Source organism: Lepeophtheirus salmonis, chromosome 9 (assembly GCF_016086655.4).
Source record: "Lepeophtheirus salmonis chromosome 9, UVic_Lsal_1.4, whole genome shotgun sequence".
Lineage (NCBI taxonomy): Eukaryota > Metazoa > Arthropoda > Copepoda > Siphonostomatoida > Caligidae > Lepeophtheirus > Lepeophtheirus salmonis.
Window position 1 is genome coordinate 5106922 of NC_052139.2, and position 22739 is coordinate 5129660.

A 22739-nucleotide genomic window follows, 5' to 3' on the forward strand; every position below is an offset into this window, starting at 1 on the left:
CTCTTTTGAACTCATTTTTGTCACTTTTAGCTCCCCTAACAGTCCTCATGCAAACCCCTCAACTGGACCTTTTGGGTGCATGTCGAGGGGAAGGCTTACAGTGGTCGTCATTAAAACACCGAGACCCTCAAAGCCATTGTCAGCCACCACTGAAACGCTATGACAGAGGAATACATCTGCAGCGGGTGCCAGGCCTTCCGCCGCCCCTAGACGCCATCATTGTCGCTAAGAAGAGCTACATTAATAATTAAGAGAGCTTAGTATTATAATTTTTTTTGGAAATTCTACTGTGAGTAAATAAATAATATCAAGTTGAAGTTTAAGAGTCAAAGTGTTTCGATTTTGATGGAGCAATCGGTAGTGGAGGTGAACCTCTACTACCGATCACATCCTATCCCACTTGAGGAGAACAAATATTATGTTCTATGTAAAATCAATTATACAAATTCCATATAGGAGGGCTTCTCAAATTGTTCTACAAGTTTTTCTTGGGTTTTTAAAAAAATCATTATTCTATGAGTAAAAAAAGAGTGAAAAATATTGAGAAACACTATAGAATAACACAGGCAGCCCCAGAATCAAAATGAGTACTTCATCAAAAGATACATAATGAAACGTGTACGTGGCTCACAAAGTTATTTGATTGATCTACTTACACCTAGGTTGTAGAAAAAGTAATTTCATATATTCTGTCTTTTTAAAAAAAAATTGGTATATCTTGTTCTTTATTCATCACATCGGACCATACGAGAAAGCGTTGTAAGGGTATGAGTGCCTACTACAAAATGATTGTTCGATAGTATTTCACTTGGCCAATTCAGTTGGAAATTTTCGTGCGTAGATTAGGAAGGTCTCAAAGGAAGAAATTGGCCATATTTTATATTTTTACTATCTGAAAGGGAAAATTTTTACAAGTGGAAGGCTTTATAAAATTACATCCTGAACAATTTTTATTTTATTCCAAAACTGTTATCATTATTTTAGGAGATAGAGTAATAACTAAACACTATTGCATAAAAGATGAAGAGTCACACTGAGGCTTTGTTGTGGATTTACAAGTTTAAGTTCTTGTTGAACTTGGATTAAAATTAAGGATTCATAATAGAGTAATAATATCCTATATCATTCCTACATATGGAGTGGGAATTGTGATTATTTTTTCCATTTTATATCCACTTGCAGCTAATTTAAGTAAATGTAATGACAGGTCATATTTTCTATAACTCTATACATATTATCCCGTCATTTAGTAATGATTAAATATTGACCACTCTTTGTTTAATTAAAGACTGATTTCTGAGAGGGAATAATGTTCGTTTTCATGTATTTGCAATTTTGAATATATTTTTGTTAGAAATAAAGAGTGCTCATTAATGATTCAATTATAGGTAAAACGAGAACAACATTCTACTCTAAACTGACTACAGGGTGGTCCAAATAAATTGGAAAAATCTTTTAGGCTTAAACTGAACTAACTGCATGGGATAAAACCATATTTTTTTTAATAATTTGAAAGCTACATTTAAAATAATTCAATTATTATTTATAATGAAATTTACCTTTCTTGATAATCTCAGCCACACAACGTCGGAAGCTTTGGTAGGCCGGGTAACATCCGGAGAATCCAGCTTTGCATTTACATTGAAATTACATTTGATATGGTATGTAAGAAAGAGGAGATAACTTAATTTTTTCTCCAAATATATTTTTATTTATAATTTGTCAATAAAAAATACGAATTAATATTTTTATCCAGTAAAAAATTGTTTAATAATTTATGAATATCTTGGTATATGTCCTGTAATATGAATGTTGACATTTCCTTTATTTAAATCAAAAATATACTTTCAATATAATAATTGAATATTGTGGTTGAAAGTCAAAATAATAATTGATCGATATTCGGAGTATTTTTTAATAATTAATTTCTTTTGATTTCGTAATGACTAAATCAATACATACTTATGTATGTCAAATAATAATCCTGAGTTAAGTTGACTCTTTTTCTTCTTAACACTTTACCTATATTTGTTCATATTAATTTATAATTTGCATGCTCCCTTTTCAATTTTCACTGTATAAATTTTATTTTTGAAAATTGTTATTTTTGTAGACTTTTTTAATAAAATACTCGAATATTTTATTTAGAAATTCATTCGTACATTAATTAAATTTTTTCTAATAAATATTTTTTGTCCAACCAATGAACTTAAGACTTATATTTTTTTAAATTAAGGAAACCTTTTATAAGTTTTTTTTAATCAATATGTCAATATTTGATACGCAATAGATAAAAAAAAAACGAAGTGACAATTAAAAACTCACAGATAAACGTTTAAGGAACAAAAACCCATTATCTTTTCTTGTCAGCTGTTGATTCCTTCATCTCACTTGATACGTCATGGCTAATTCATAATTTTTGATTTTCGAGAAATAAACAAGGTAATAAAATACTTATACTTAGATGCTCACAAAAATTTCAAAAATTAAATTTGAAATATTAATTTTTTTTCAAAAAATTCAAAAATCCACCGCTGTTCACAAAAGATTTCAACAATTATATTTTTGAGAAAAATTTCAAAGATCCATTAATATTCACAGAAAATTAAATTTTATGATAAAAAATTTCAAAAATTAAATTTCAATTTTTTTAAGCAAATTCAAAATCCAAAGCCTTTCATATAAATTTAAAAATTCAAATATAAAATTTTTCGGAAAAAAGTTTTAAAAATTAAATGTTTTGAAAAATAAATTTGATTATAATTTTTTTTTTTTTTAAATAAAAATAATAATATAAGTTATATTTTTGAGGACAAAATATATTAAAAAATAATTTTAAATATATTTATTTCTTTTTAAATTAACATAGGTTATATTTTTGTAAAAAAAAATTAATTAGTTACATTTTGCGAAAAAAATTTCAAAAATTGATAGCTATTTAATAAGTAAATTTTTTGAAAAAAAAATTCAAATATTAAATTTTCTACTAAAAAGCAAAAATTTCATAATTAATTAATTTTTTTTTTTGGGCCCACCAACCCACTCCCATTGGACTCGTCATTCTAATATTTTATTGGAGCAGTACTCTTTAGCCTCTTTTCTCTGTCTATTGAATTGTTCCTATGCTGTATGTATGAATGTCTATAGTTATTTATAAAAAGTTTCTATTGCTTTATATTTTCTGCAATGTTTCCCAATTATATATTTTTCAAAGAAATAAAAAGTTTTTTTTTGTTTAAACTTTAATTCTTGGAGTTTTTATTTGTCCTGCAATAAAAAAGAAGATTTTTTTTTTTAAATCAAGTTTTTTTATATTTATATAAAATAAAATAAACATAAAGTTTTAATTATTTTGTGCATTTATTTTATTCATAATGCATCAACACAAAATCAATTTGAAACAAAAAATTAAGAAATATGAGAAATTTCCAATTAATTTTCTACTCTATGAGCAAGAACGTTTTTCAACATTTAATTCCTATATTTTTGATGGGACATTATGGGTATTGTATTAAAATTTCTTGAATAGATTGATATTTCCAAAATTTTTTATCTTTTGAATATTTGAAAAAATATTTAAGGTATAGATTAGGGGCTTCTGTTTTACCCAGTTCACTATCCGTGTATTAAAAAGAATGTTTACTTACGGAAGGGTAAATAGCAAATTTGCCTTCAAATATTAAAAAAAAGTTTTATTGAAGATTCTATATATATTTTTTAAAACAAATAATAGTATGTATATATACGTTAGAACGACGGATCCCTTTAATTTTTCAAAACAATGCTCACTAACAAAATTCTGATGTTTGAGTCTGTTCTTTTCATTATAAAAATACAAGGATTAACATGCTGCTAAAAATTTAAAAAAAATACAAATTCCTATATGTGGGAGTAAATGTTTGAACAAGTAAAAATTGGTCGGTGCAAAAATAATTATACTGTTACAAAGTCTTTAAGGGTTTTTAAAACGATGATGGAAATAAAACATTGTCAAGGTGTAGTATTCACATACATCATTTTTGAAAGGTTAGGGCGTTGAGCATTGTAAGGATCCTCCGTCTATCGCATGGTGAAGGTCGAACGGCTTGGTATTAGTTATGCCATGGAAAATGCCAATCCAAGTATCATTTTCAAGAATATATTCACCGTCCTTTATTTTTACAAACAAGTCCCAGGCAGATCCTAAAGAGTGATTTTTTTATTTCCATAAAGAGATAGACCCTCTGTTTGATTTATTCTACGAATATGTAAATATTACTCCAATCCCTAAGATGGCGGATAATTAATAATTAATATGAAATTTGATGCGAGACGAAGTCCCATGGATTGGCTCATTTAATATCCTCACTGTATAAAAATGGATGGAAGATTGATTGGCTCATCTCCAAAGTACAAAGCATAATATACGCAGTGAAGCACAAGAACCATGATCTCCTTTCGTGGGTTCATTATTACTTTTCTCTGGCAATTATAATCCTCAACTCCCTCTACATCGACGGGAAATACTAATACATAATATAGAATGCTTACGAATAATTATTTGTCAGAAATAGGTGAAGATCATCTCGTCATGATAAGATTTACTTATTAGATCTCTGGATTTGCCGTTTTTTATTTTTCTTCTTGTGTGGTTAACCTATTTTTAGTTAAACATGCAAGTGTGGTTAAAAAAATCGGAAAATAAAACAAGTCTTTGAGTTTCTCAGAAAAATATATGCAAATATTGTTCAGGGGGTATGTCAACTGTTGATGTCTGAGTTCTATTAAGAATACCCGATAGTACTGCTAAATTTTTATAATAGCTATTAATATTATTATGAAACTACTTATTCAGTTATGCAAATAAATTAATTCATGGTATTAACTGACTTGGATGGATCTTTATCCACCCATCCTTCCCTTTCTTAGGAGGTCATTTTTATTCCTTTTGAATATCTAATCCACACGACTTCTGTTCATCTCTTCGACTTTATGTTCAAGGAATCTCCCCTTTTTGTGCCTCGCTCGGTGGATCTCATCTCCTTTAATGGAAGTATCGTTCATTGTGCATATCTCACTTCACATCAATATGTGGGGCCTCGTCAATCCATTGTTTCTATACTCAAGTATACATAAATTCCTCCTGATATTCTAAGGAATCGTCGGATACTTCTACATGTAAAGAATTTTCAGGTGGAGAGCAATTACTCCAATGTCGATCTTCCATTTTATTTTGAGTTCAACAAGGACTTAAATTGGCCTGTTCTGAAATGATTGTGACATATTCGTTTGAAGGGAAAGGAGAATAGTTAGCTACAAAATTCCACCAGCATGGATTTGCTCATGAATTTTATTGTGAAAAAACATTTCATAGTTATTCAAAACTAAATAGCTAATGCCTACATGCCACATTTGCACATGTTTCTCCATTCGTCACTGAACATGGAGATTCACAGTTACCGCTCGTACTTTTTGATAATCTACAAAACTTGGCAAAACAATTTCGTAAGATCCACACCGACATCACTATCGTTTACCCTGATGACTGGCCTAGTCGTGCAACTATCTTTCTGTGGGCTGGTGAGGTCTAAGATGGCACTTTTAAGATCTAAAGATGTGTTTCTTCAGGATGTCCCCAGTAGATAAGAACACCCAACAGCATTGCCCAAGTCAAGGACCTGGTAAAGAACAAACCCCGATTGAGTGTTCCAGAGGTCTCAGTAGAACTTTCCCTACCACCCACAGATGTTTTTAGAATCCTTTCTGATGACCTCCGCTTCAAAACCCCCATTCTTTCTCTCAGGCCAACAAGGATGAGCAAGTGAAATACTGTTGGATCCTGATTAAGCTCGTCCAGGACCACAGGAAGCATTTTTTAGAGTCCCATCTGTTTCTACAGGACCAATTTCTCTTCCGTATGCTGCTGAATCACCTCCTCTGGGATTACGATTTTGATTCTTTCAGAGGGTGATGAAGTTAGTGAACAAAGAGGAGATCTTCAGGCAGTTGTGGGAGTTGGAGAACCATTGCCAGGACGTTATCCAAGCTGGAAGAGACTATGTGACACGGTTGAGTACTTTTTTAAAACTTTTGAACGTATTTTTTTGTTTTACTGTAGCAGTCTCAATCATTTCAGAACACCCTAATACTTGTACCTCCAGAGTAAATCCTCATTGTTACTCTCCGTCTTTCATCAGCTATGCACTAGTTATTACTGAATACTTAGATGTTCATTCTTCAAAAATTAAATTATAATGAAAAATCCTGTTCAGGAGGACAACTAGAAAAAACCGCTCCTGCTTTTGTAGGACATGTTTTTACACCTCTTGCCATAGTCTATAGCATGGGTATTAATCAAGAATATGGTTTGTTTCTTATCAAAAATATAAATATTTTCTTAAAATGAGGATATACATCAATTGAATTATTTAACTTTTAAAAAATCCATGTCTTTTAAAAACGATCGTACAAAAAATTTGAATTATATTAAATAAACGTAATCCAAAATTATATAAATATGTTTTGTATAAATGTAAAAAGGATTCTTCACAAAATTTGGCGTAACATTGAGTAACAAATTGTTCTATTAAAAAAAAAAAGTTTACATGGAGTAGATCATTATTTTTTCTCAGATGTTACATACTTTAAAAATATTAAAAATCTTTTGTTTGCAAAATTCAATTTCTCAATCAATTTTTTAAATTTTTTTAGCATATTGCCCGTCAACAGAAAGCAAGGAGGAATTTTTGTCCCTCAAAATTGAGTGTGATTACAATTGCATTCTTTGACGAATTATCGTCAATTTTCTTACAACTAATTATTTTTTAAAACTTCTGGAGTTGGCATACATTACACTTAAAGTAGCTAAAATTGATCGTCAGAATATGAAAATGAGAAATAATTTACTTTGTTTGAAAGAACATCTTATGGCAAGCTAAGTCTCTTAAATCAAATAGGGTGAATCAACTATAGTTAAAATTCTTATGTAGCTTAAAGTTTCTCACAAATTTAAATAGAAGGGCTGTCACATATCCTTATAAAATATTGAGCAGTACATTCATATGAAGTGATGAAATAATTTGAAAAGATTGACACACCATATATGTCATTTTTTATAGTTATAATCAATCATGATTTTATTCTGTTATTTCAATATTAGTTAGGTAATCTTAGGGCGTCTTCAATTTATTAAATTACATGTCAAATATTAAATAAAAAAAAGATTCAAAAATCCACAGCTATTCAAAAAATATTTCAAAAATCTACAACTGTTCACGCAAAATTAATTTTTTGGAAAAAAAATTCCAAAATTAAATTTTCTAGTAAAAAGGAAAAACTCCTGGGGGGGGGAGGCTACAACATCCCCTATGGAACACCCCCTGTGGACACCCTTGGCAATTTAGATTCATTTTTGGAAAGAACAAAATCCTTGGTTGCTTTTGTGTTGACGAGCCGAACACATACGTTTAAATGAACTCATGAGCCCCTTTTTCCTTTTGTTTAAAATAAAGTTTTTTAAATTAGTTAGTAAATGTTTGTATACCTCAATAAATCCTTCTGTTCTATAAAGACTTAGAAATTCAAATCACGTTTTTTACTCAATATTTATTTTTCTTTTGGAAGTGCATTAATCAAATATGCTTCTATTATTTTTTTGTTAGAATAAAGCAAGGCCAATTTATGGTTGTATGTGTGTATGGTTTTTCTCCGTAGATTAAAAGTTTGTATAATATCTACTAATCTAAAAATGTTTTTCAAGCATATATTTTATTCTTAAAAGTTTATTGACACGTTTTTTCATTAAAATAAACAGTATTAAATAAAACATCCCCCATATAACTTTTTAACTTCATAAATAATAAAGTTCTAATATTTTATGGATATATTTTGATTAATTATTAGCTTTTTATGCAAATTTTTGGGATGGCTTTTACTCTTTGAGATGTTGACATAATGTATTTAAAATGAATATTACCTTTCAAATAATTTTTTTTTATGAAGTATGTAAATATTATGTACACATAAGCAAGGTCACGAAGCCATAGTTTTTGTAATTATTTAAAAAAAAGATTCTACGTCCTCAGTGGATGGCTGAATTATTTTGGTTACCACCTCGTTGTCGCCCGGCTAAGACAGAAGCCAATAGTTTCTTCTCTGATCCCTCTCTAATTGCAACTATATCAGACAAAACAGATATTACATTGTTGCCCAACATGTTTTGAAACTTTGGTATGATCATTTTTGATACAAGGAGTCTGATGAAGGAGGTGCATCGTTCAAGTATGTATTTACTATTATTTTTTAAAAGTAAATTTAGAATGTTCCGTAAATCTTTTTTAAGCTTTTAAATAATATTGAAGGCTAATCTACTAATTTGTATTGTATAAAATAGGTAGGATCACTTTTAATATTAGCAGTATCCAAAGGAACATGATATAATACCATTGTTCTTCTGTTAATGAGCCGCTAGGCCATTCCTTGACTTAAAAAATATTTCTGACATAGGTAGACTCATCAATTCATTACAATACTTGAATGTCACCGATTATTTTCTTTATAGTCAAATTTCTGATGTGAGTTGAAATATTAACTATACTTTTGTTTATTATTTTGATTATTGTTGAGAGTCGGTCCAAAATTGCAAACATAGATCGAAGTTGAAATCGTGGATACGAAAAAAACAATTTTTCTATGTATTTTTCTTGTGTGATCGGATCAAGACCGAATTTAAATTAAAAAAATATTATAAAAGGATACTTTGTAACCTTAAAGCGTAATTTGTGGTGAACCCAACAGATATGTTGAAGAAAACAAATGTGGCTCGTTACTACAAAATTAAGCATAAATAACTTATCTCAAAATGGAGTGTATATTTAAATTACTGTCAATTTCTATCAATATGGGTCATTTCGGGGCCAATATTCGTATCTTAAATAAAATTAAATGTTATAAACAGTTTTTAAAATTATTGGGTTTCAAAAGAAATCCAAAAACCAAACCTCCCCCCCCCCCCGAAAAAAAAAAAACCTAAAATATTATCTTTTGGACGCCCTGATTGCAAATTGGTATTTTTGATTATTATTTAAAATAATAAAGAATTTGAATTTTTATTAGTACCACGGGATTTTTTAAAAATCGTGTTATCATTAAGACTTACCTATCACAACTGTTACCTTGGATAAATAGCTTTTCTATTTAAAGAAGAGTTTGAGTTACTATGCACATACCACTACTTTTCAATGATGCTTTAAAAAACTTATGAAAAATGCATTTTTTCTTTCTTTTTACATTGAAAATATAATGCTATGTCCCATGAGGTTTATTTATGAACATGCATATACATATGAAGGAGGAAAAAAAAAGTAATAAATAAATAAAATAGACAAATCATTTTGTTTTTTGCTTTCTGTATAAACAACTTATTGAAAAAATATATAAATATATTGTCTAATCAATTTTGTGGCCATTATTTATCCACAAAATCATATAAACATATTATTAAGTTAATAATAACATATGTTGTTTAAATATACTTAATATACATATATAAAGAAGACTGGGGGAAAGTTGCAACACTTTTTGCTTTCGGCGCAATCTCCTAGCTGGTTAGACATAGACTTAAGACAATTACCTATATACCTCTTTTATTGTTTCAATATATTTAGGTAAAGGTTGTATTAGTCAATAGTTTTTCCACAAATTATACTTGAATACCACCAGAAAAAGGTTTCAACTGTTTCTATTATTCAAAAACGGTTGCAACAGATATAACAAATCATGTTCGTGTTAGGAAATAATATTTTTTGATGAACAATAAACTAAATTTTTATGTTATTGAATTATTGAAACAAATTGAGCTATAGCTAATGCATCAAATTAGTTTACTAACTTACAAGTAAGTAACTGATTTGAAATGAAGTATGGATTCTTTTTTATACGGAGTGGTCCATTAAAATATAAACACTTTGAATTTTGAACTTCAACAAGATATAATTTATGAATTAAATAAGAAATTTCAACAATATTAATACTATTTGTAGATGTGTGTCTCAGCTTTCTTCATCATTAATGTAGCTACCCGTAGTGGCAATTATGATTTCCAAGGGAAGGCGGAAAGCTTGGCACCTGTTGCATGTTAAAAAAAGAAACCGAATCTCAACCTGGTAACCCTGACAATTCGAAGAATGTTTTAGAGGAGAGAAAGAATACTGCTCATGCCGTTTCATTAGACCGACTACAATCAGGTGTGACGAGAGAGGAAGGAGAAAATGATGTCAACAAGGACGTTTTCTAGAATTAATCAGATGTCGATCTCAAATTATACTCTTGAGTCCAACAAGGGCTTACAATTGTAACTCTGTAAGAAATTTGTTTAGGAAAGGATGCTCACTTCTTAGGACCTAAATAATGGTGACAACTGCTAAGAAAAATAAAATATATTATCAATTACAAATTAACGGGCGTGCTAAAAAACACACCGGATTTACATCATTATTTTGTACTCAAGAATGATTGAGTAATAATCAGAGTTCGAGAAAATAATTTAAAATGTTCATTCAGACAAGTGTTTATATTTTATTCAAATCTTGACCTATACTCACATGAACTATGATATACATAAGACAATAATATACAAGCACACGCCTGCAATATTTCACAAATACGACTACGTTGTCATTTCTTAGATCAAAATATGTTTATGATATACAGCAGTGAGCATTATTTACAGTACATCCTGTAACTTGTCATATATTCACACATTCAGACAGACAGTAACGTAATCTTTACTTTATTAATATAGATACTTTTATGACTTTTTTGAAGTTATAGACAAAGGAACTGTTGCAACTCTCAACGGTCTCTTGACAATTACATTATTTGTATCTTATTTGGAACATTGCGACAATAACAACACTGATATCGTCGTTTGCAGCTTTATTAATATTAAACAGCATGTATAATAAATGGCCTCTGATATTAAGTTAACAATGTTGTATATATAAATGTTATTATAATATTTTGCAGTTTCTTTCATATGTATATTTTTGTATAGTATATGTTTAATTATCTCATCTCCTTAGCTCGTTGATGAAGAACATCCAACATCCGGGACAGAGGATGAAGAAGAAATGATGGAGGATGAGGAAGAAGAAGAACCTGTTGTTGTATTACCTCCACCCCTCAAAAAACGTCCTCCTCGATCTGTTACAACAGAGTCATCCGCCAAACGGAAGATTCCTCTCAGAAAGGAAGAAAAAGGAACCAAGGGAAGAAAAAAAGGTATGAAAAAATCATCTACTTATAGTTAAATGAATGAAATTTTACAGTGAAAGATGTTCCATTTGCTTGCACTTAATTTATATAAAAGTGTTGAGCACACATGTGTACATTTGTGCATTTTTCTAATTTGCTTTCTCCATTGTACGGTAGTTGTGCCTAAGAATAATAATAATTTAAAAGAAATGCAGAAAAGTTATCATTAAGTTATTTTTTTTGAGGGCTGAATAAATAGATAATTATTATATTACAAACTGTCGAATTGAATTGTGTTCACTCAATCTTTTATCGTCCCCTTAAAAAACCCTTGGACAATCTTATAAACATTTGAAAACATTCTGTAATTTTTTGTCTGGGTGTTTATATTAATAAAAAAACACTCGACTTATGTGAGTTGGTTTTAGGGAGTCTTCAAGTTTTTGCACTTTTTGAAGTATTCTACAGCTTCATAAGGAGGTAACTCCGCTTCAAGTCAACTGATATCAAAATTTAAGAAAAATGAGGAGTTTACAATTATGGCAAATATGACTTTTTCATATATAAGCCTAAATTTAGGGGATTTCATTCAGATTATATTCTAATTTTTGTATACTTGTAGGCAGGGGATGTGCTGGAGGGGCTGTAGATCCCCCTTCCCCCCTAAATGGAAGATTTTCCCCTTTTTATTAGAAAATTTAATATTTGAATTTTTTTACTGAATTTAAAATTTAATTAAACTTGAATTTTTTCCCCCAAAATTTAGTTTTCTATGAATAGCTATGAATTTTTGAAATTTTTCTCCAAAAATTTAATATTTGAATTTTTTTTTTCCAAAAGTTTTATATTTAAAAGTAATTTTTGATTTTTTTTTGTAATTAGCAATGGATCTTAGAAATTGTTGTCCCAAAAATTTAATATTTAAGTTTAATTTGTGCAATTTGTTTCCAAAAAGATTTTCTTTCTGTAAACTCAATTTTTGCCATTATTTTAATTAACATAATGTTTTAAGAACAGCTATGAATTTTGAAAATTTTCCCTAAAAATTGATTTTTTTGTAAACAGCCATGAATTTTTGAAATTTTTTCAATAAAATTAATATTAGAAAATAAATTTTTCTAATTTTTTCCAAATACTTTAATTTTGCGATAAAAAAAATTAAAAATTTAGTCCCTCCTATAATAAAATCCTCCAAACGCCCCAAATATGGTTTGACTCGTATTAAAGCTCTAACAAAAAATAAAAATGGCAAAATGGAATTTGCGCTTGGCTCTGGCATTATTCTTAATATTTTGTTATAATGTTTTTTTGGAGTTTTTTGTACAAATACTATTTTTTAATCACATTGAAAAGAAAGCTCTATTTTAAACTGTAAGGAACTTCTACATAGCTATAACTTCACGCATAGTGTTTAATAATTGAAATAAACATCCTGAACAGAAATTATGAAAGCTGGTGAGGATGTCATGATACACTTCACATTCACATTTTTTTCTTGTATTACAAAGGGATACATTTTTAATTTTGGTTTTCTTTTCTGTAAGAATATTATTGATTTGAGTCTTTTTTTTGCCATTCTCCCTACCCCTGGATTAAGAGTTCACAGAGGTCTTCCTTCTTGAACTCCGAGTAGATGGGAAGAAATGTTGTGATGCAGTACAATTGCCCTGTCCCGGTCTAATACCGATATATATTTATTTATTTTAATCCGGTACTGAGAAGAAGCTATATTTTATCAAAAAATTAATCCAGGTACATTTGAAATCACCGAATCTCTTTATATTGAAAGGAAACATTCTTGAAATTTAAAGATTATATTATACATAGTTCTTACAAATATATTTTTGATGGTAACGTTACAAATTTATAAAATATAAGAGGGAACACCGTACTGAGTCCCTACATAGTTAACTTCCGGGAAGTTGGCCTTCAGCCATGGCATGATGGTGTACTAAAGAGCTTTGGAGGAGGACTCCTGGCTAATTTTCTCCCCGTCCGTCAAGGAGAACGGATGCATCTTCTTGCCATAAGATGCCGCGATGTCAAGGACTATTGTTTGTACCGTATGTTTAGTCCAGTACACCCTTTTGATATTTTCTTCTGTTTCCTTAAGCCAGCGGTCTAAAACCAGGTTCCTGGAGCACTTCACAATGTCCATCATCATCACCACCTCAACTAACGTATTTAGGAGAGCTGAGATGAGCTACTTTTTGCTCACTCACATGACGAAATCTGTATGATTTTTTGGTTATGCACAAAGAACGGTTGAACCAGGATGTTAAAACTAATCACGAAACATTCCTATTAATGAGAAAATTAACATTAAAAAAACAGTTTTGCTACTAACCCTGTCGGTATTTCCATGTGGCTACTGATTATCCCTAATAAGTCATGTAAAATAGAGAAAGTCAGTTTTCAAAAGTTGATTATTATTTTAAAAGCGTATAGTAATGGTACATATTTTCCTTTTTCGATTATTATTTATAATATTATGTGGTTACTACTATGCATAAATCCTTTTAGTATAAGCCTCTTTGCAGATTTAATCATTTAGGCATGTTCTAAGGTTCTACATGACTAGTAAGCATCGGAGATAAAAAGATACATTCCGCTTCAATTAACGTAAATTTAACATCTCAATACATCGTATAAATATATTATATAAAGTCTTAGTAATGCACATATTGCCAACAAAAACAGAGAGATAATTAGGAGCTTATATTTATATTGGAAGGCACGGAACTAAATGCATAAACATTGTCTCATTATTTTATAAAATAAGGAACAATTTTGCCTGGGTAACCGTTCAATTATTTGTAATATAATTATCTCGTTTTTAAATGAAAAATACATTTGAATCTCGAGATAAACTTAAATAATTTTATATTTAAACTTAGGGCCCACAATTCATCATAACAAAGCGTGCTAATTGGTACCACTGTATCAAGAAGTAGTGTAAAATTTAAAAAAAAAATTGTTTTTGATCCTTTGGCTTGGAAATAACTGAAGTAGCCTGACATTTTTTGACATCATTTTTTTTGAAGATTGGTACTAACTGAAAATGAGATATGGAATTTACTTTTTTTAAATTAATTTACTATAATTTTTGATAACGTAATTGATTTTCTTTGTTTTAATTTATAAATTATTATTGATTGGGACTAGGTAAGAAAATACATAAATATATCAATCGTAACTATACTTATAATTATTTATTAATAATTTTATATAAATACTGAAAAGAAGATATGTTCTTTATATGCTTGGATATGACCAGAGCTCCTACTTTTGGGTTGTTGGTTCTTGCTCAAATTAAATAAATTCAGATTATGATGAAGGCCTCTCAAATTTTGAACTGATTGCAAATTGGAGATATTATGTGAATTTATTTCATAAAAAATATAACAAATTGTATTTTGGAGGGGAGTATTGGTTGAATCTCACGCCAAATGCGTTAGACTTGACATCCCTGATGTTGGAAACTACTGGCGCAAGGGATCATTCATGTCATTATTTATTATAACTCTTGGATGTTGCTAGTTTTAAAGAGCCAGATCAAACACCTAGTTTTAATTTATCTTTACGTGAGATTTGTGCATTCAAAAGATTTTCATCTATATTTGAATATTATTATATTTTTATCCTTGAAATACTGTAATGTTCTTGATCCATCGTTGTTAACTCTGATTTTCCGTTCATATTCTACTTTCACGGCAGGATGTGACTCTGAATTGTAAAAATATTCCAAAAACATAATTTTTTATACGGCTCTAAAGACCAAACCTGGGTCTGTGGAAGGTTTTAAAGCTCATTATAGTGTTTTACAACTTACAATAAAATTAAAAATGTCATGTCTGGAATTTTGTCATTCCGGTCCATTGTTACAGGTAACTTCTGATATGTTAAAATTAATGTTAAATCAAAGAAAAAAATCGTTTTATTCGGATTACCTAAATGTAATTCAATTTAAAAATTTAATTTTTGATTTTTTTTTGTGAAAAGCTAATTTTTCAATAAAAAGACTCTAAAAAATTTTAATTTTTGGATTATTTTAATAAAACAATCCAAAAACTAAGCTTTGCCCAAAATATAATCCTGCGGACGCCCCTGTAAATTATCGAAAATGGATAACATTCAAAAATTATTGGGTTAACATGTGTTTAGAGTTAAATATTCATGCATTTTAGCATCAGAAATAACGGAGTTTACCTGTTTCACGATTGTTTCAATTCTTTCTATCTCAATAACCCTAATATAATCATGTCTAAGAAATTATAATTAAATTATTTATTAGTTGAATAATAATAAAAATTGTAATGTGATATGATATTCCTGGTATCATTCTTAATTAGTAATAGATGCATCTTGAATTCAAATTTTATATATATTAATTTTTTTTCTTGGGGTATGTTTTTCATTCTCAAAAAATTGCAAAAAATAGTAACAATTTTTATATTTTACCTATTTTTAATTCCTAAGATAAAGGGTCAACATACCATTTTAGACTAAGGGCTACCACTTTTGAATGTTTTTCAAATACTTGGCCAAACGTTATTATTTACCCATTTTAACACACAAAGTATCGAAATCCATAGCAAGATCCTGGGTGAATTAGGAAACCAAATTCTTAATTATTAATTAAAACCCAAAGAACATGTTTTAGTGAATGAATCCACCCTCAGAGTTGAAGATGAGCTCCCATTGGTGTCGGTAGTTGCTGCAGACCCTCGAGATGGACTTGGCGCTCATTTACTTCCGGCCCTGGTTGACGGAGGTCCTTAGGGAAATTTACTTTTGTGGCATAGGCCTTGGAATCTACGTGCACCTAGATGGAATAGTCTAGGGGGATGAGGTCTGGGATAAGCGGTGGTTAGAAGTCCCTTTTCAAAAATGAATGGTGGTCTGGAGGCACTTTTGGCTGTGAGGGCAGGTGCTCTATTTTGTTAGAATACCCAGAGATAATTGCAAACGATCGATTTGATCCATTAAAGAGCTTTGGTCTCCAGAATTTTGACGTACTCATCAGTCTTCAGCCTTTATCATAAAGGGTACCACACGGGACTCTTGGCTTTCCTGTTAAATACAAGCAAGTCCAATATCATCACTGAGGCAGGGTGTTTGGGGGCGGAGATATATCGATGCTCGTCTACTACAGCCCCAAATGTCACTACTCGATTTACTCTGCCTGTGGAAGAGAAGGTCAACAATGAAGGTATTTTAATTAGAAAGATCCCCGTTAGTCCACAGGTTCCTTTTGGGGATCTTTTTTTGCACGCTCCACATGGATTTTTCTCTGCTGTTTTGTCAACAAAGGCCATGGAATACGCCATAAAGACTTTCCTCCGTCCTTTTTTAGAGTCACTGACGGGGACTTGTTCATCTGACTAGCCATGTCAGTAATGGAGTAATTTCGCTTTTTCTTGAAGGCCGACTCAGGCGATTGAAGACCTCAGTCTGCTCCCTCATGTCCTTTTGGGGACAATCGTGTTGGGAGAATCGCTGGTATCTTAATCCTCTTCTCGCATGTGTGCTAACGATGTTTTATTTAGAAATCGACAGTTTATAATGTATTCTACTATATTGCTCATCGAAGACTGTAAAAAAATGACTCTTAACCTCTCAAAATTTGTAAAATAGATGAGCAAATAATAACTGTGGGCCTGGCATGTCCTTTTTTGGCGGAGGAATGTATTTTGACTTTTTCAAATAAGAGCCACCCTCATATGCGTGTATGTACATATATTTTTGGTATTTCTTTTTGCAAGATCGCCTGATTGATTCATATTGTGCCTATGTAGGGTTATGCATTCCAATATCCGACCCTAACCTTGTACCGCCTTTCATTTCCCCTTTCCTTTTTTAAAGAAGACAAAAAACATACATGGTTATATGAAAGGTAAACAAGAAATCTCATTTATTGCTTTCTTATATATAAATAATATATAGATATATTTTTTTGTCTTGTTCTCCTATAAATAAGGACAAGACAAAAATATAAGGACAATGAGATTATAGCCATATGTATAGAGGTAAACATAAATATTTGATATCTACTGTTGTATTTTTTTGCTTTTTGTATTTGTCTTCTTTTTTTTACAGCTAATAATTGGCGATTAACTTTTTTTACGATATATTTGACCTGTCAACAGAAAAACAGGCTGGATTCCCCCCTGAATATTGATCAGATAGGTAGAATAATCAATTAAGTGCTGCTCTTGAGATTGTATTAACCATTTTATTTTATTTGTTGAGTAAAGGCCTCAGTTTTTATGTGGGAGTAATACGTTTAACCAAAATTGAAAATAAAATGTTGAACATTGAAATAGATTGGCTTTGACGGAAAAAACTGCGACTTTTATTTCCTTAAATTATAAATTTAGAGCATCCTTACCTATAACAACCCCATTTCCACATATAAGGATCTTTAAAAAATCATACCATTAATTCTTTTTGAGTAAAATTTAATTGATAAATGAATATCTTTTATTCCCAATTTCTTCAATTTTATTTCAGCTTTTTTTTCCTGTTGACCTGTCAAGTATGAACTATTAGATCACTTGTATAGAGGGTGGGGATTTTAAATCCATAACGTTAGCATTAATCTACGTATTTTACAATTTATTTCCAAAAAATAATTTAGCAATTCACAAACTATTTGTTCTAAATGACGGGTTCTAATATAGTAAAGTTACTCAGTCAAACTTACTATCTCCAGCTTCGACCACACTCTCCACCTTGATCCTGAGCCTGGCGCAGGCCTTGATGAGGAACTCCTTCTTTATGTTGGCCACTATCATGAGAAAGGACGGTTGTAGGAGTCAACAATGTTATGTGCACGTTTATTGGACTTTCTCTCCAAAAGGGCCCGAACATAGCAGTCCAAAGGCTTCCGATCCGGGTAGCTACGAAGCAACATTTCCTTTTTCTGTAGTAAATCTGCAGTGAGATTTTTTCCCCCCCCCTATCAGAACGATTCTAAGTATACCTTGCAGGTACTCCCGATCCATCAAACTCCTATAAAGTATTGGCAATATCGTAAATAATTGATTTGTACAGCTTCGTAAACTCACTAATCTCCTTGGGCGTGTGCCCCGTATGGAGATATACAGTAATGCCTGGACAGTCTTCGTATTCAGAGTATATCTCAAGGTTTTTGTATTTTTTCTTATGCAGTTTTGTCAGTTGAATCTGATGAATTAATAGATGTCAGGGTTGCCAAGTTAACTTTTAGTGAGTTTTAACTTGTTTTTATATTTTAAATCCCAGCCTTGCGTACCTTTTACTAATAGCAACAGTGTGGGTTGTCAACAATCAACAAATAGTGAGAAATTACTTCTAGGGCTTTGGTAATTCTTTTTGGAAAACCTTCATATCTGCAGCTTATGAGCTAATTTGTCTTAATAAAAAAATACATATACAAACTACTATTAAACAATATAAACCCAAGGTTGTGCAGCTATTCGCGGGTATGCAAACAAACTACCCATAAAAAATAAAAATCCCAATGGTGTTTGTATTTCCGAGTATGTTAACAACCTATTAATAATTATACAATATTTCTCCATTATTTATTTTTTTAGGTTATACGAGTATATAAATTTATGACCCATCATTGCCTTTTATTCAAATTTCTGTAAAAATAATGAAATTGAGTTATTAGACATAGTTTAGAAACAGCATGTGCTGTGCAATGATTTTTACCCATGGGGCAACATGAATAAAAAAAATATTTATTTTTCTTCTTGGATTCAGAGTAGAATTGAGATCGACATCGAAGTAGTTCTTGCCAATGTTTATTTCCTTCTCCTCTCCTCCCTCGTCAAAGCTGCCTATATCTAAGCTAATGTAACGCCATGACAGAACAACATTCTTCAAACTGTTAGGGTAACTATGTTGATTTTTGCATTTTTTTTAAACATGCGCTTACAATTTTCATCGCTATATATGAACAGTCATGAGCGTAAGTATTGACATCTCACATTTTTACTAAGATACTCTATTACTAATAATTCTAAGAAATGTTTATTGATATTAATGGTCTAAACGTTATCTACTTTTATTTCAAAGGGTATATAGTATTGACACTCCTTTGATTAATAATAGTCAATTGCCATAACCTTTATTTATTATAACTTATACTAATATTTTATTATAATTATTAATTAAGATCAAACAAGCAGTAGAATAGATACTTCCTGCATGAACCCGTTTTTTTAACTCATTTCAAAGATTTTCAATAGGATTGAGGTGTCTATTGAACGAAAGTCAGTCCAAGACCTTTACCTTACTCCCTTGAAGCCACAAAGATACAAATTTGCTGGAATTCGTTGGGTCATTCTCCTTTTGGAATAACATCTTAGATCCAAGGCCTAAACTTTTTACGGAGGATTTCAAATTTTCGTCTAAAATTTTCCCATAATCCTTTTTTTTTTTCATTTTTTCCATTCACTCTGACAAGTCTTCCAGTACGTTTGGAAGAAAAGCAGCCCAAGACATGCTTTTCTCTAGTTATCGAGTTACGAAGAGGGAAGACCTCTCTAGATTTACTCCAAACGAACTGGGTAGAGCTGTGATCAAAAAGCTCAATTTTTGTTTCATCTGAACACAATACTGTTGACCAGAACGTCATAACCTTCTCAAAGTGTTCTTTGTCAAATCTTGATCTAAGGTGTTGAGGTTTGAGTAATGGTGTCTTTCTTGGACGTCTCCTATGATAGCCTTTTTTGTGAAGCATTCTAGATATCGTTTTTCGTGAAGTATTCTAGATATCGTTTTTCGTGAAGCATTGTAGATATGGTTTTTTTGAAAAAATTATATCATTCCTCTCCTAATCATCTAAAATCACCTCAGTATTTGTTTAAAGGTTAATTTTGACTTCCCTGAACACTTTTTTTTTAACGTGAGGAGATAGTTTTGATGACCGACCAGTTATTTTACAATTATAAACTTCTTCATATTTCTTGATTATATTGCCAACAGTTGATTTAGGAACATCCATTTTCTTGGAAATCGATTTGTATTCATTGCCTTGTTTAAAAAATTAAACAATTTAATCTCTGACTTTAATACAATGTTCTTTGGTTATTCCCATACAATACTGAGGTAGTTCATCTCACCTACAAATATTCTCAAGGGAGGATTTAAAGTAATCACATTAAAGAAGCTCACGACTCTTCTGATCTTCTTGGTTGAGTTAAAGTATATTAAGAGTGATATTCTTGACTCAGATAAAAAAAAACCCAGCAAGTTTCAAGAAGTAACCATGAAAATTGCCGAAACTTTTGAGGGTGCCAATATTTATGCTCATACGAGTATCTAAATAAGCATATAAATCTTGACGAAAAGCTGTCTAAAAAATTCAATATTTTTTAATAAGCATTTATAATAAGCAGTAATTATATCGTCCCAATGTATAATTTGATATTTTAAAATATCGTATTGGCACACCAAAATATATATGATGTGCCAATACATATGCGCATGACTTGGGATTATCACAGGAATTTCAAACAAGGTCAAATCACGAAGCTGGATGTGGCATGACTGTGTCTGCAACTACTTTTAAAACAAAATTGAATAATTGTTAATATTTTTAGGTTATGGGGTCATTCTTATCCTTTGTTATGAATAATTACATAAAAAAATATTTGTAAATTTGCCGCCATCAGTTTCCTTTATTTTTAATTTTTATTTATCAATTGGTATTTTCTAAGAATAATTCGATATTCTTTGATATCGAAAAAATAACTAGATACTTGTTGTCTCGAGACTAGTATAAATACTTTGAGTTTTTGGGGTTTGAGTTTAAACTATGTCGAGTTTTTCAAAAGATACTTTGGACGAGTTCGATTAATAATCGAGTCCAACTCTAGTTTAGACTAATATTCCATTTTTGATATTTATTTTACTAATTGAATGTATCGTCTCCTTTTTGAGGTATTTTCCTTCTTTTTTTTTTTGAATTTGTTCGTGCCATTATTCTTGTGAACGTTTTATTTTTAAAACACATAACACAAAAACACGAAGTCCTGAACATGCTCACAATATATATATTTTCACTTTTAAAAGTTACTAATATGTCTTGACGTAATCAACAACTGTAAAATGGCGTATACACAATAAATTGAGAGTTTGACAAATTATGTATGTACAATGTACATAAGAGCCCTTTGTTACCTCGAAAATAAGTGTAAAGTATGTGACATGTTAATTCCAACCAGGATAAATTCCATTGTGCAACAGGGAATAGCGATTTTTTACTCATCTCACAAGGTATAGTTGTATATTAATTTCATTCGTATATATAAGGGAGGCTCTTATTTTGCTATTAAAAAAATGAATGTTTTATTTTCATTCTATCACACAACCTCATAATCGGTGCTAATAGTCAAAATATATTCCTGTACCAAAATTTGTACTATTTGAGCGACATTCAAAGGGGATTTGTGGCTCTTAAATTTTGACTACAATTGTAAATCTATCAACTTTCACTTACGTTTATATTTTAAAACACATATTTACTGAAAGTAAATATAAATTTATCCATTACTGAAGAGAAAAAAGCGAAAAAAAATAATGGTTCGTTTTGAGATAAACTTTGTTGTAATATGATGAACATTAATTAATCTATTTGATGTTCAAAAGAATTGAATATTGAGCTACTATCGAAAAAAGTTATTGGTTTTTGATTAATATTTTATTTATGCATACAGACAATGTTAGGTTTGTAACTTTATGCTATTAGAAAAAATTGTAGTTATCGAAACTTTAAATATAGGGCCAAACATTCAGAAGCAATTAAAATATTACTTAAAGTCAAAAATATTTTGTGCAGTGAAGTTTTATAATGAAGGGAAGAAAATGGAAAGGTGAGACAATTAATATAAAACCTTGATATTTATTGGCTACCCTTGTACAGGTAAGCCCACTTTTTCAGATGCAAGAGTATCTTTTAAGCACTCAAGAAAAAATATTTTTTTGATTGTTTAAGTACCCAAAGTATTTCATTATGATACAAAGGAGAATATATTTTTATTTATCAGTTGAAAGAAGGAACTTTAATGATCCTTTTCAAATTCAGCAACATAACTTTTAATTCAAATTTCTGATTGTCTTTACAAATAGATAATGTTGTTAAAAAAAGTCATTTTCAAATGGATATAGAGGTCAAAAAAGGCAGTTGAAGACTGAAACTTTAGAAGTATTATTTTTCATTAAAATACTACAGAAGATCAAATTAACATGTCTCAATAATAATTGAACACCTTATTATACACGCTAAAATCAAATTTTAGCAGAATTTGACCTTTTTTTTGTGACGTTTGATTTTTTGTATGACCTTCAAACTGTATTTTATAAACTTAAATTGTTATATGGCTATGTCTTTAATGATCACGCTATTCGCGAGATTCTTCTTATTACTTAAATATTGATTGATAAAATACCCATTCATGGTTGAAAAAGTACATTTCTGGGTAGGGGGGGGGGATTTTTGGCTGGAATATTTT

General features: G+C 30.2%; 1 protein-coding gene across 2 annotated transcripts in view; it reads left to right on the forward strand.

Moving 5' to 3' along the window:
* LOC121124342 (uncharacterized) overlaps nucleotides 1-22739 on the forward strand; it is a 182138-nt gene that overhangs the window by 144366 nt on the left and 15033 nt on the right. For both annotated transcript variants that reach the window (XM_071890828.1, XM_071890829.1), the window contains exon 3: nucleotides 11061-11259. In XM_071890828.1, the coding sequence (XP_071746929.1) occupies nucleotides 11061-11259 (199 nt within the window). The remainder of the gene's footprint in view (nucleotides 1-11060; nucleotides 11260-22739) is intronic.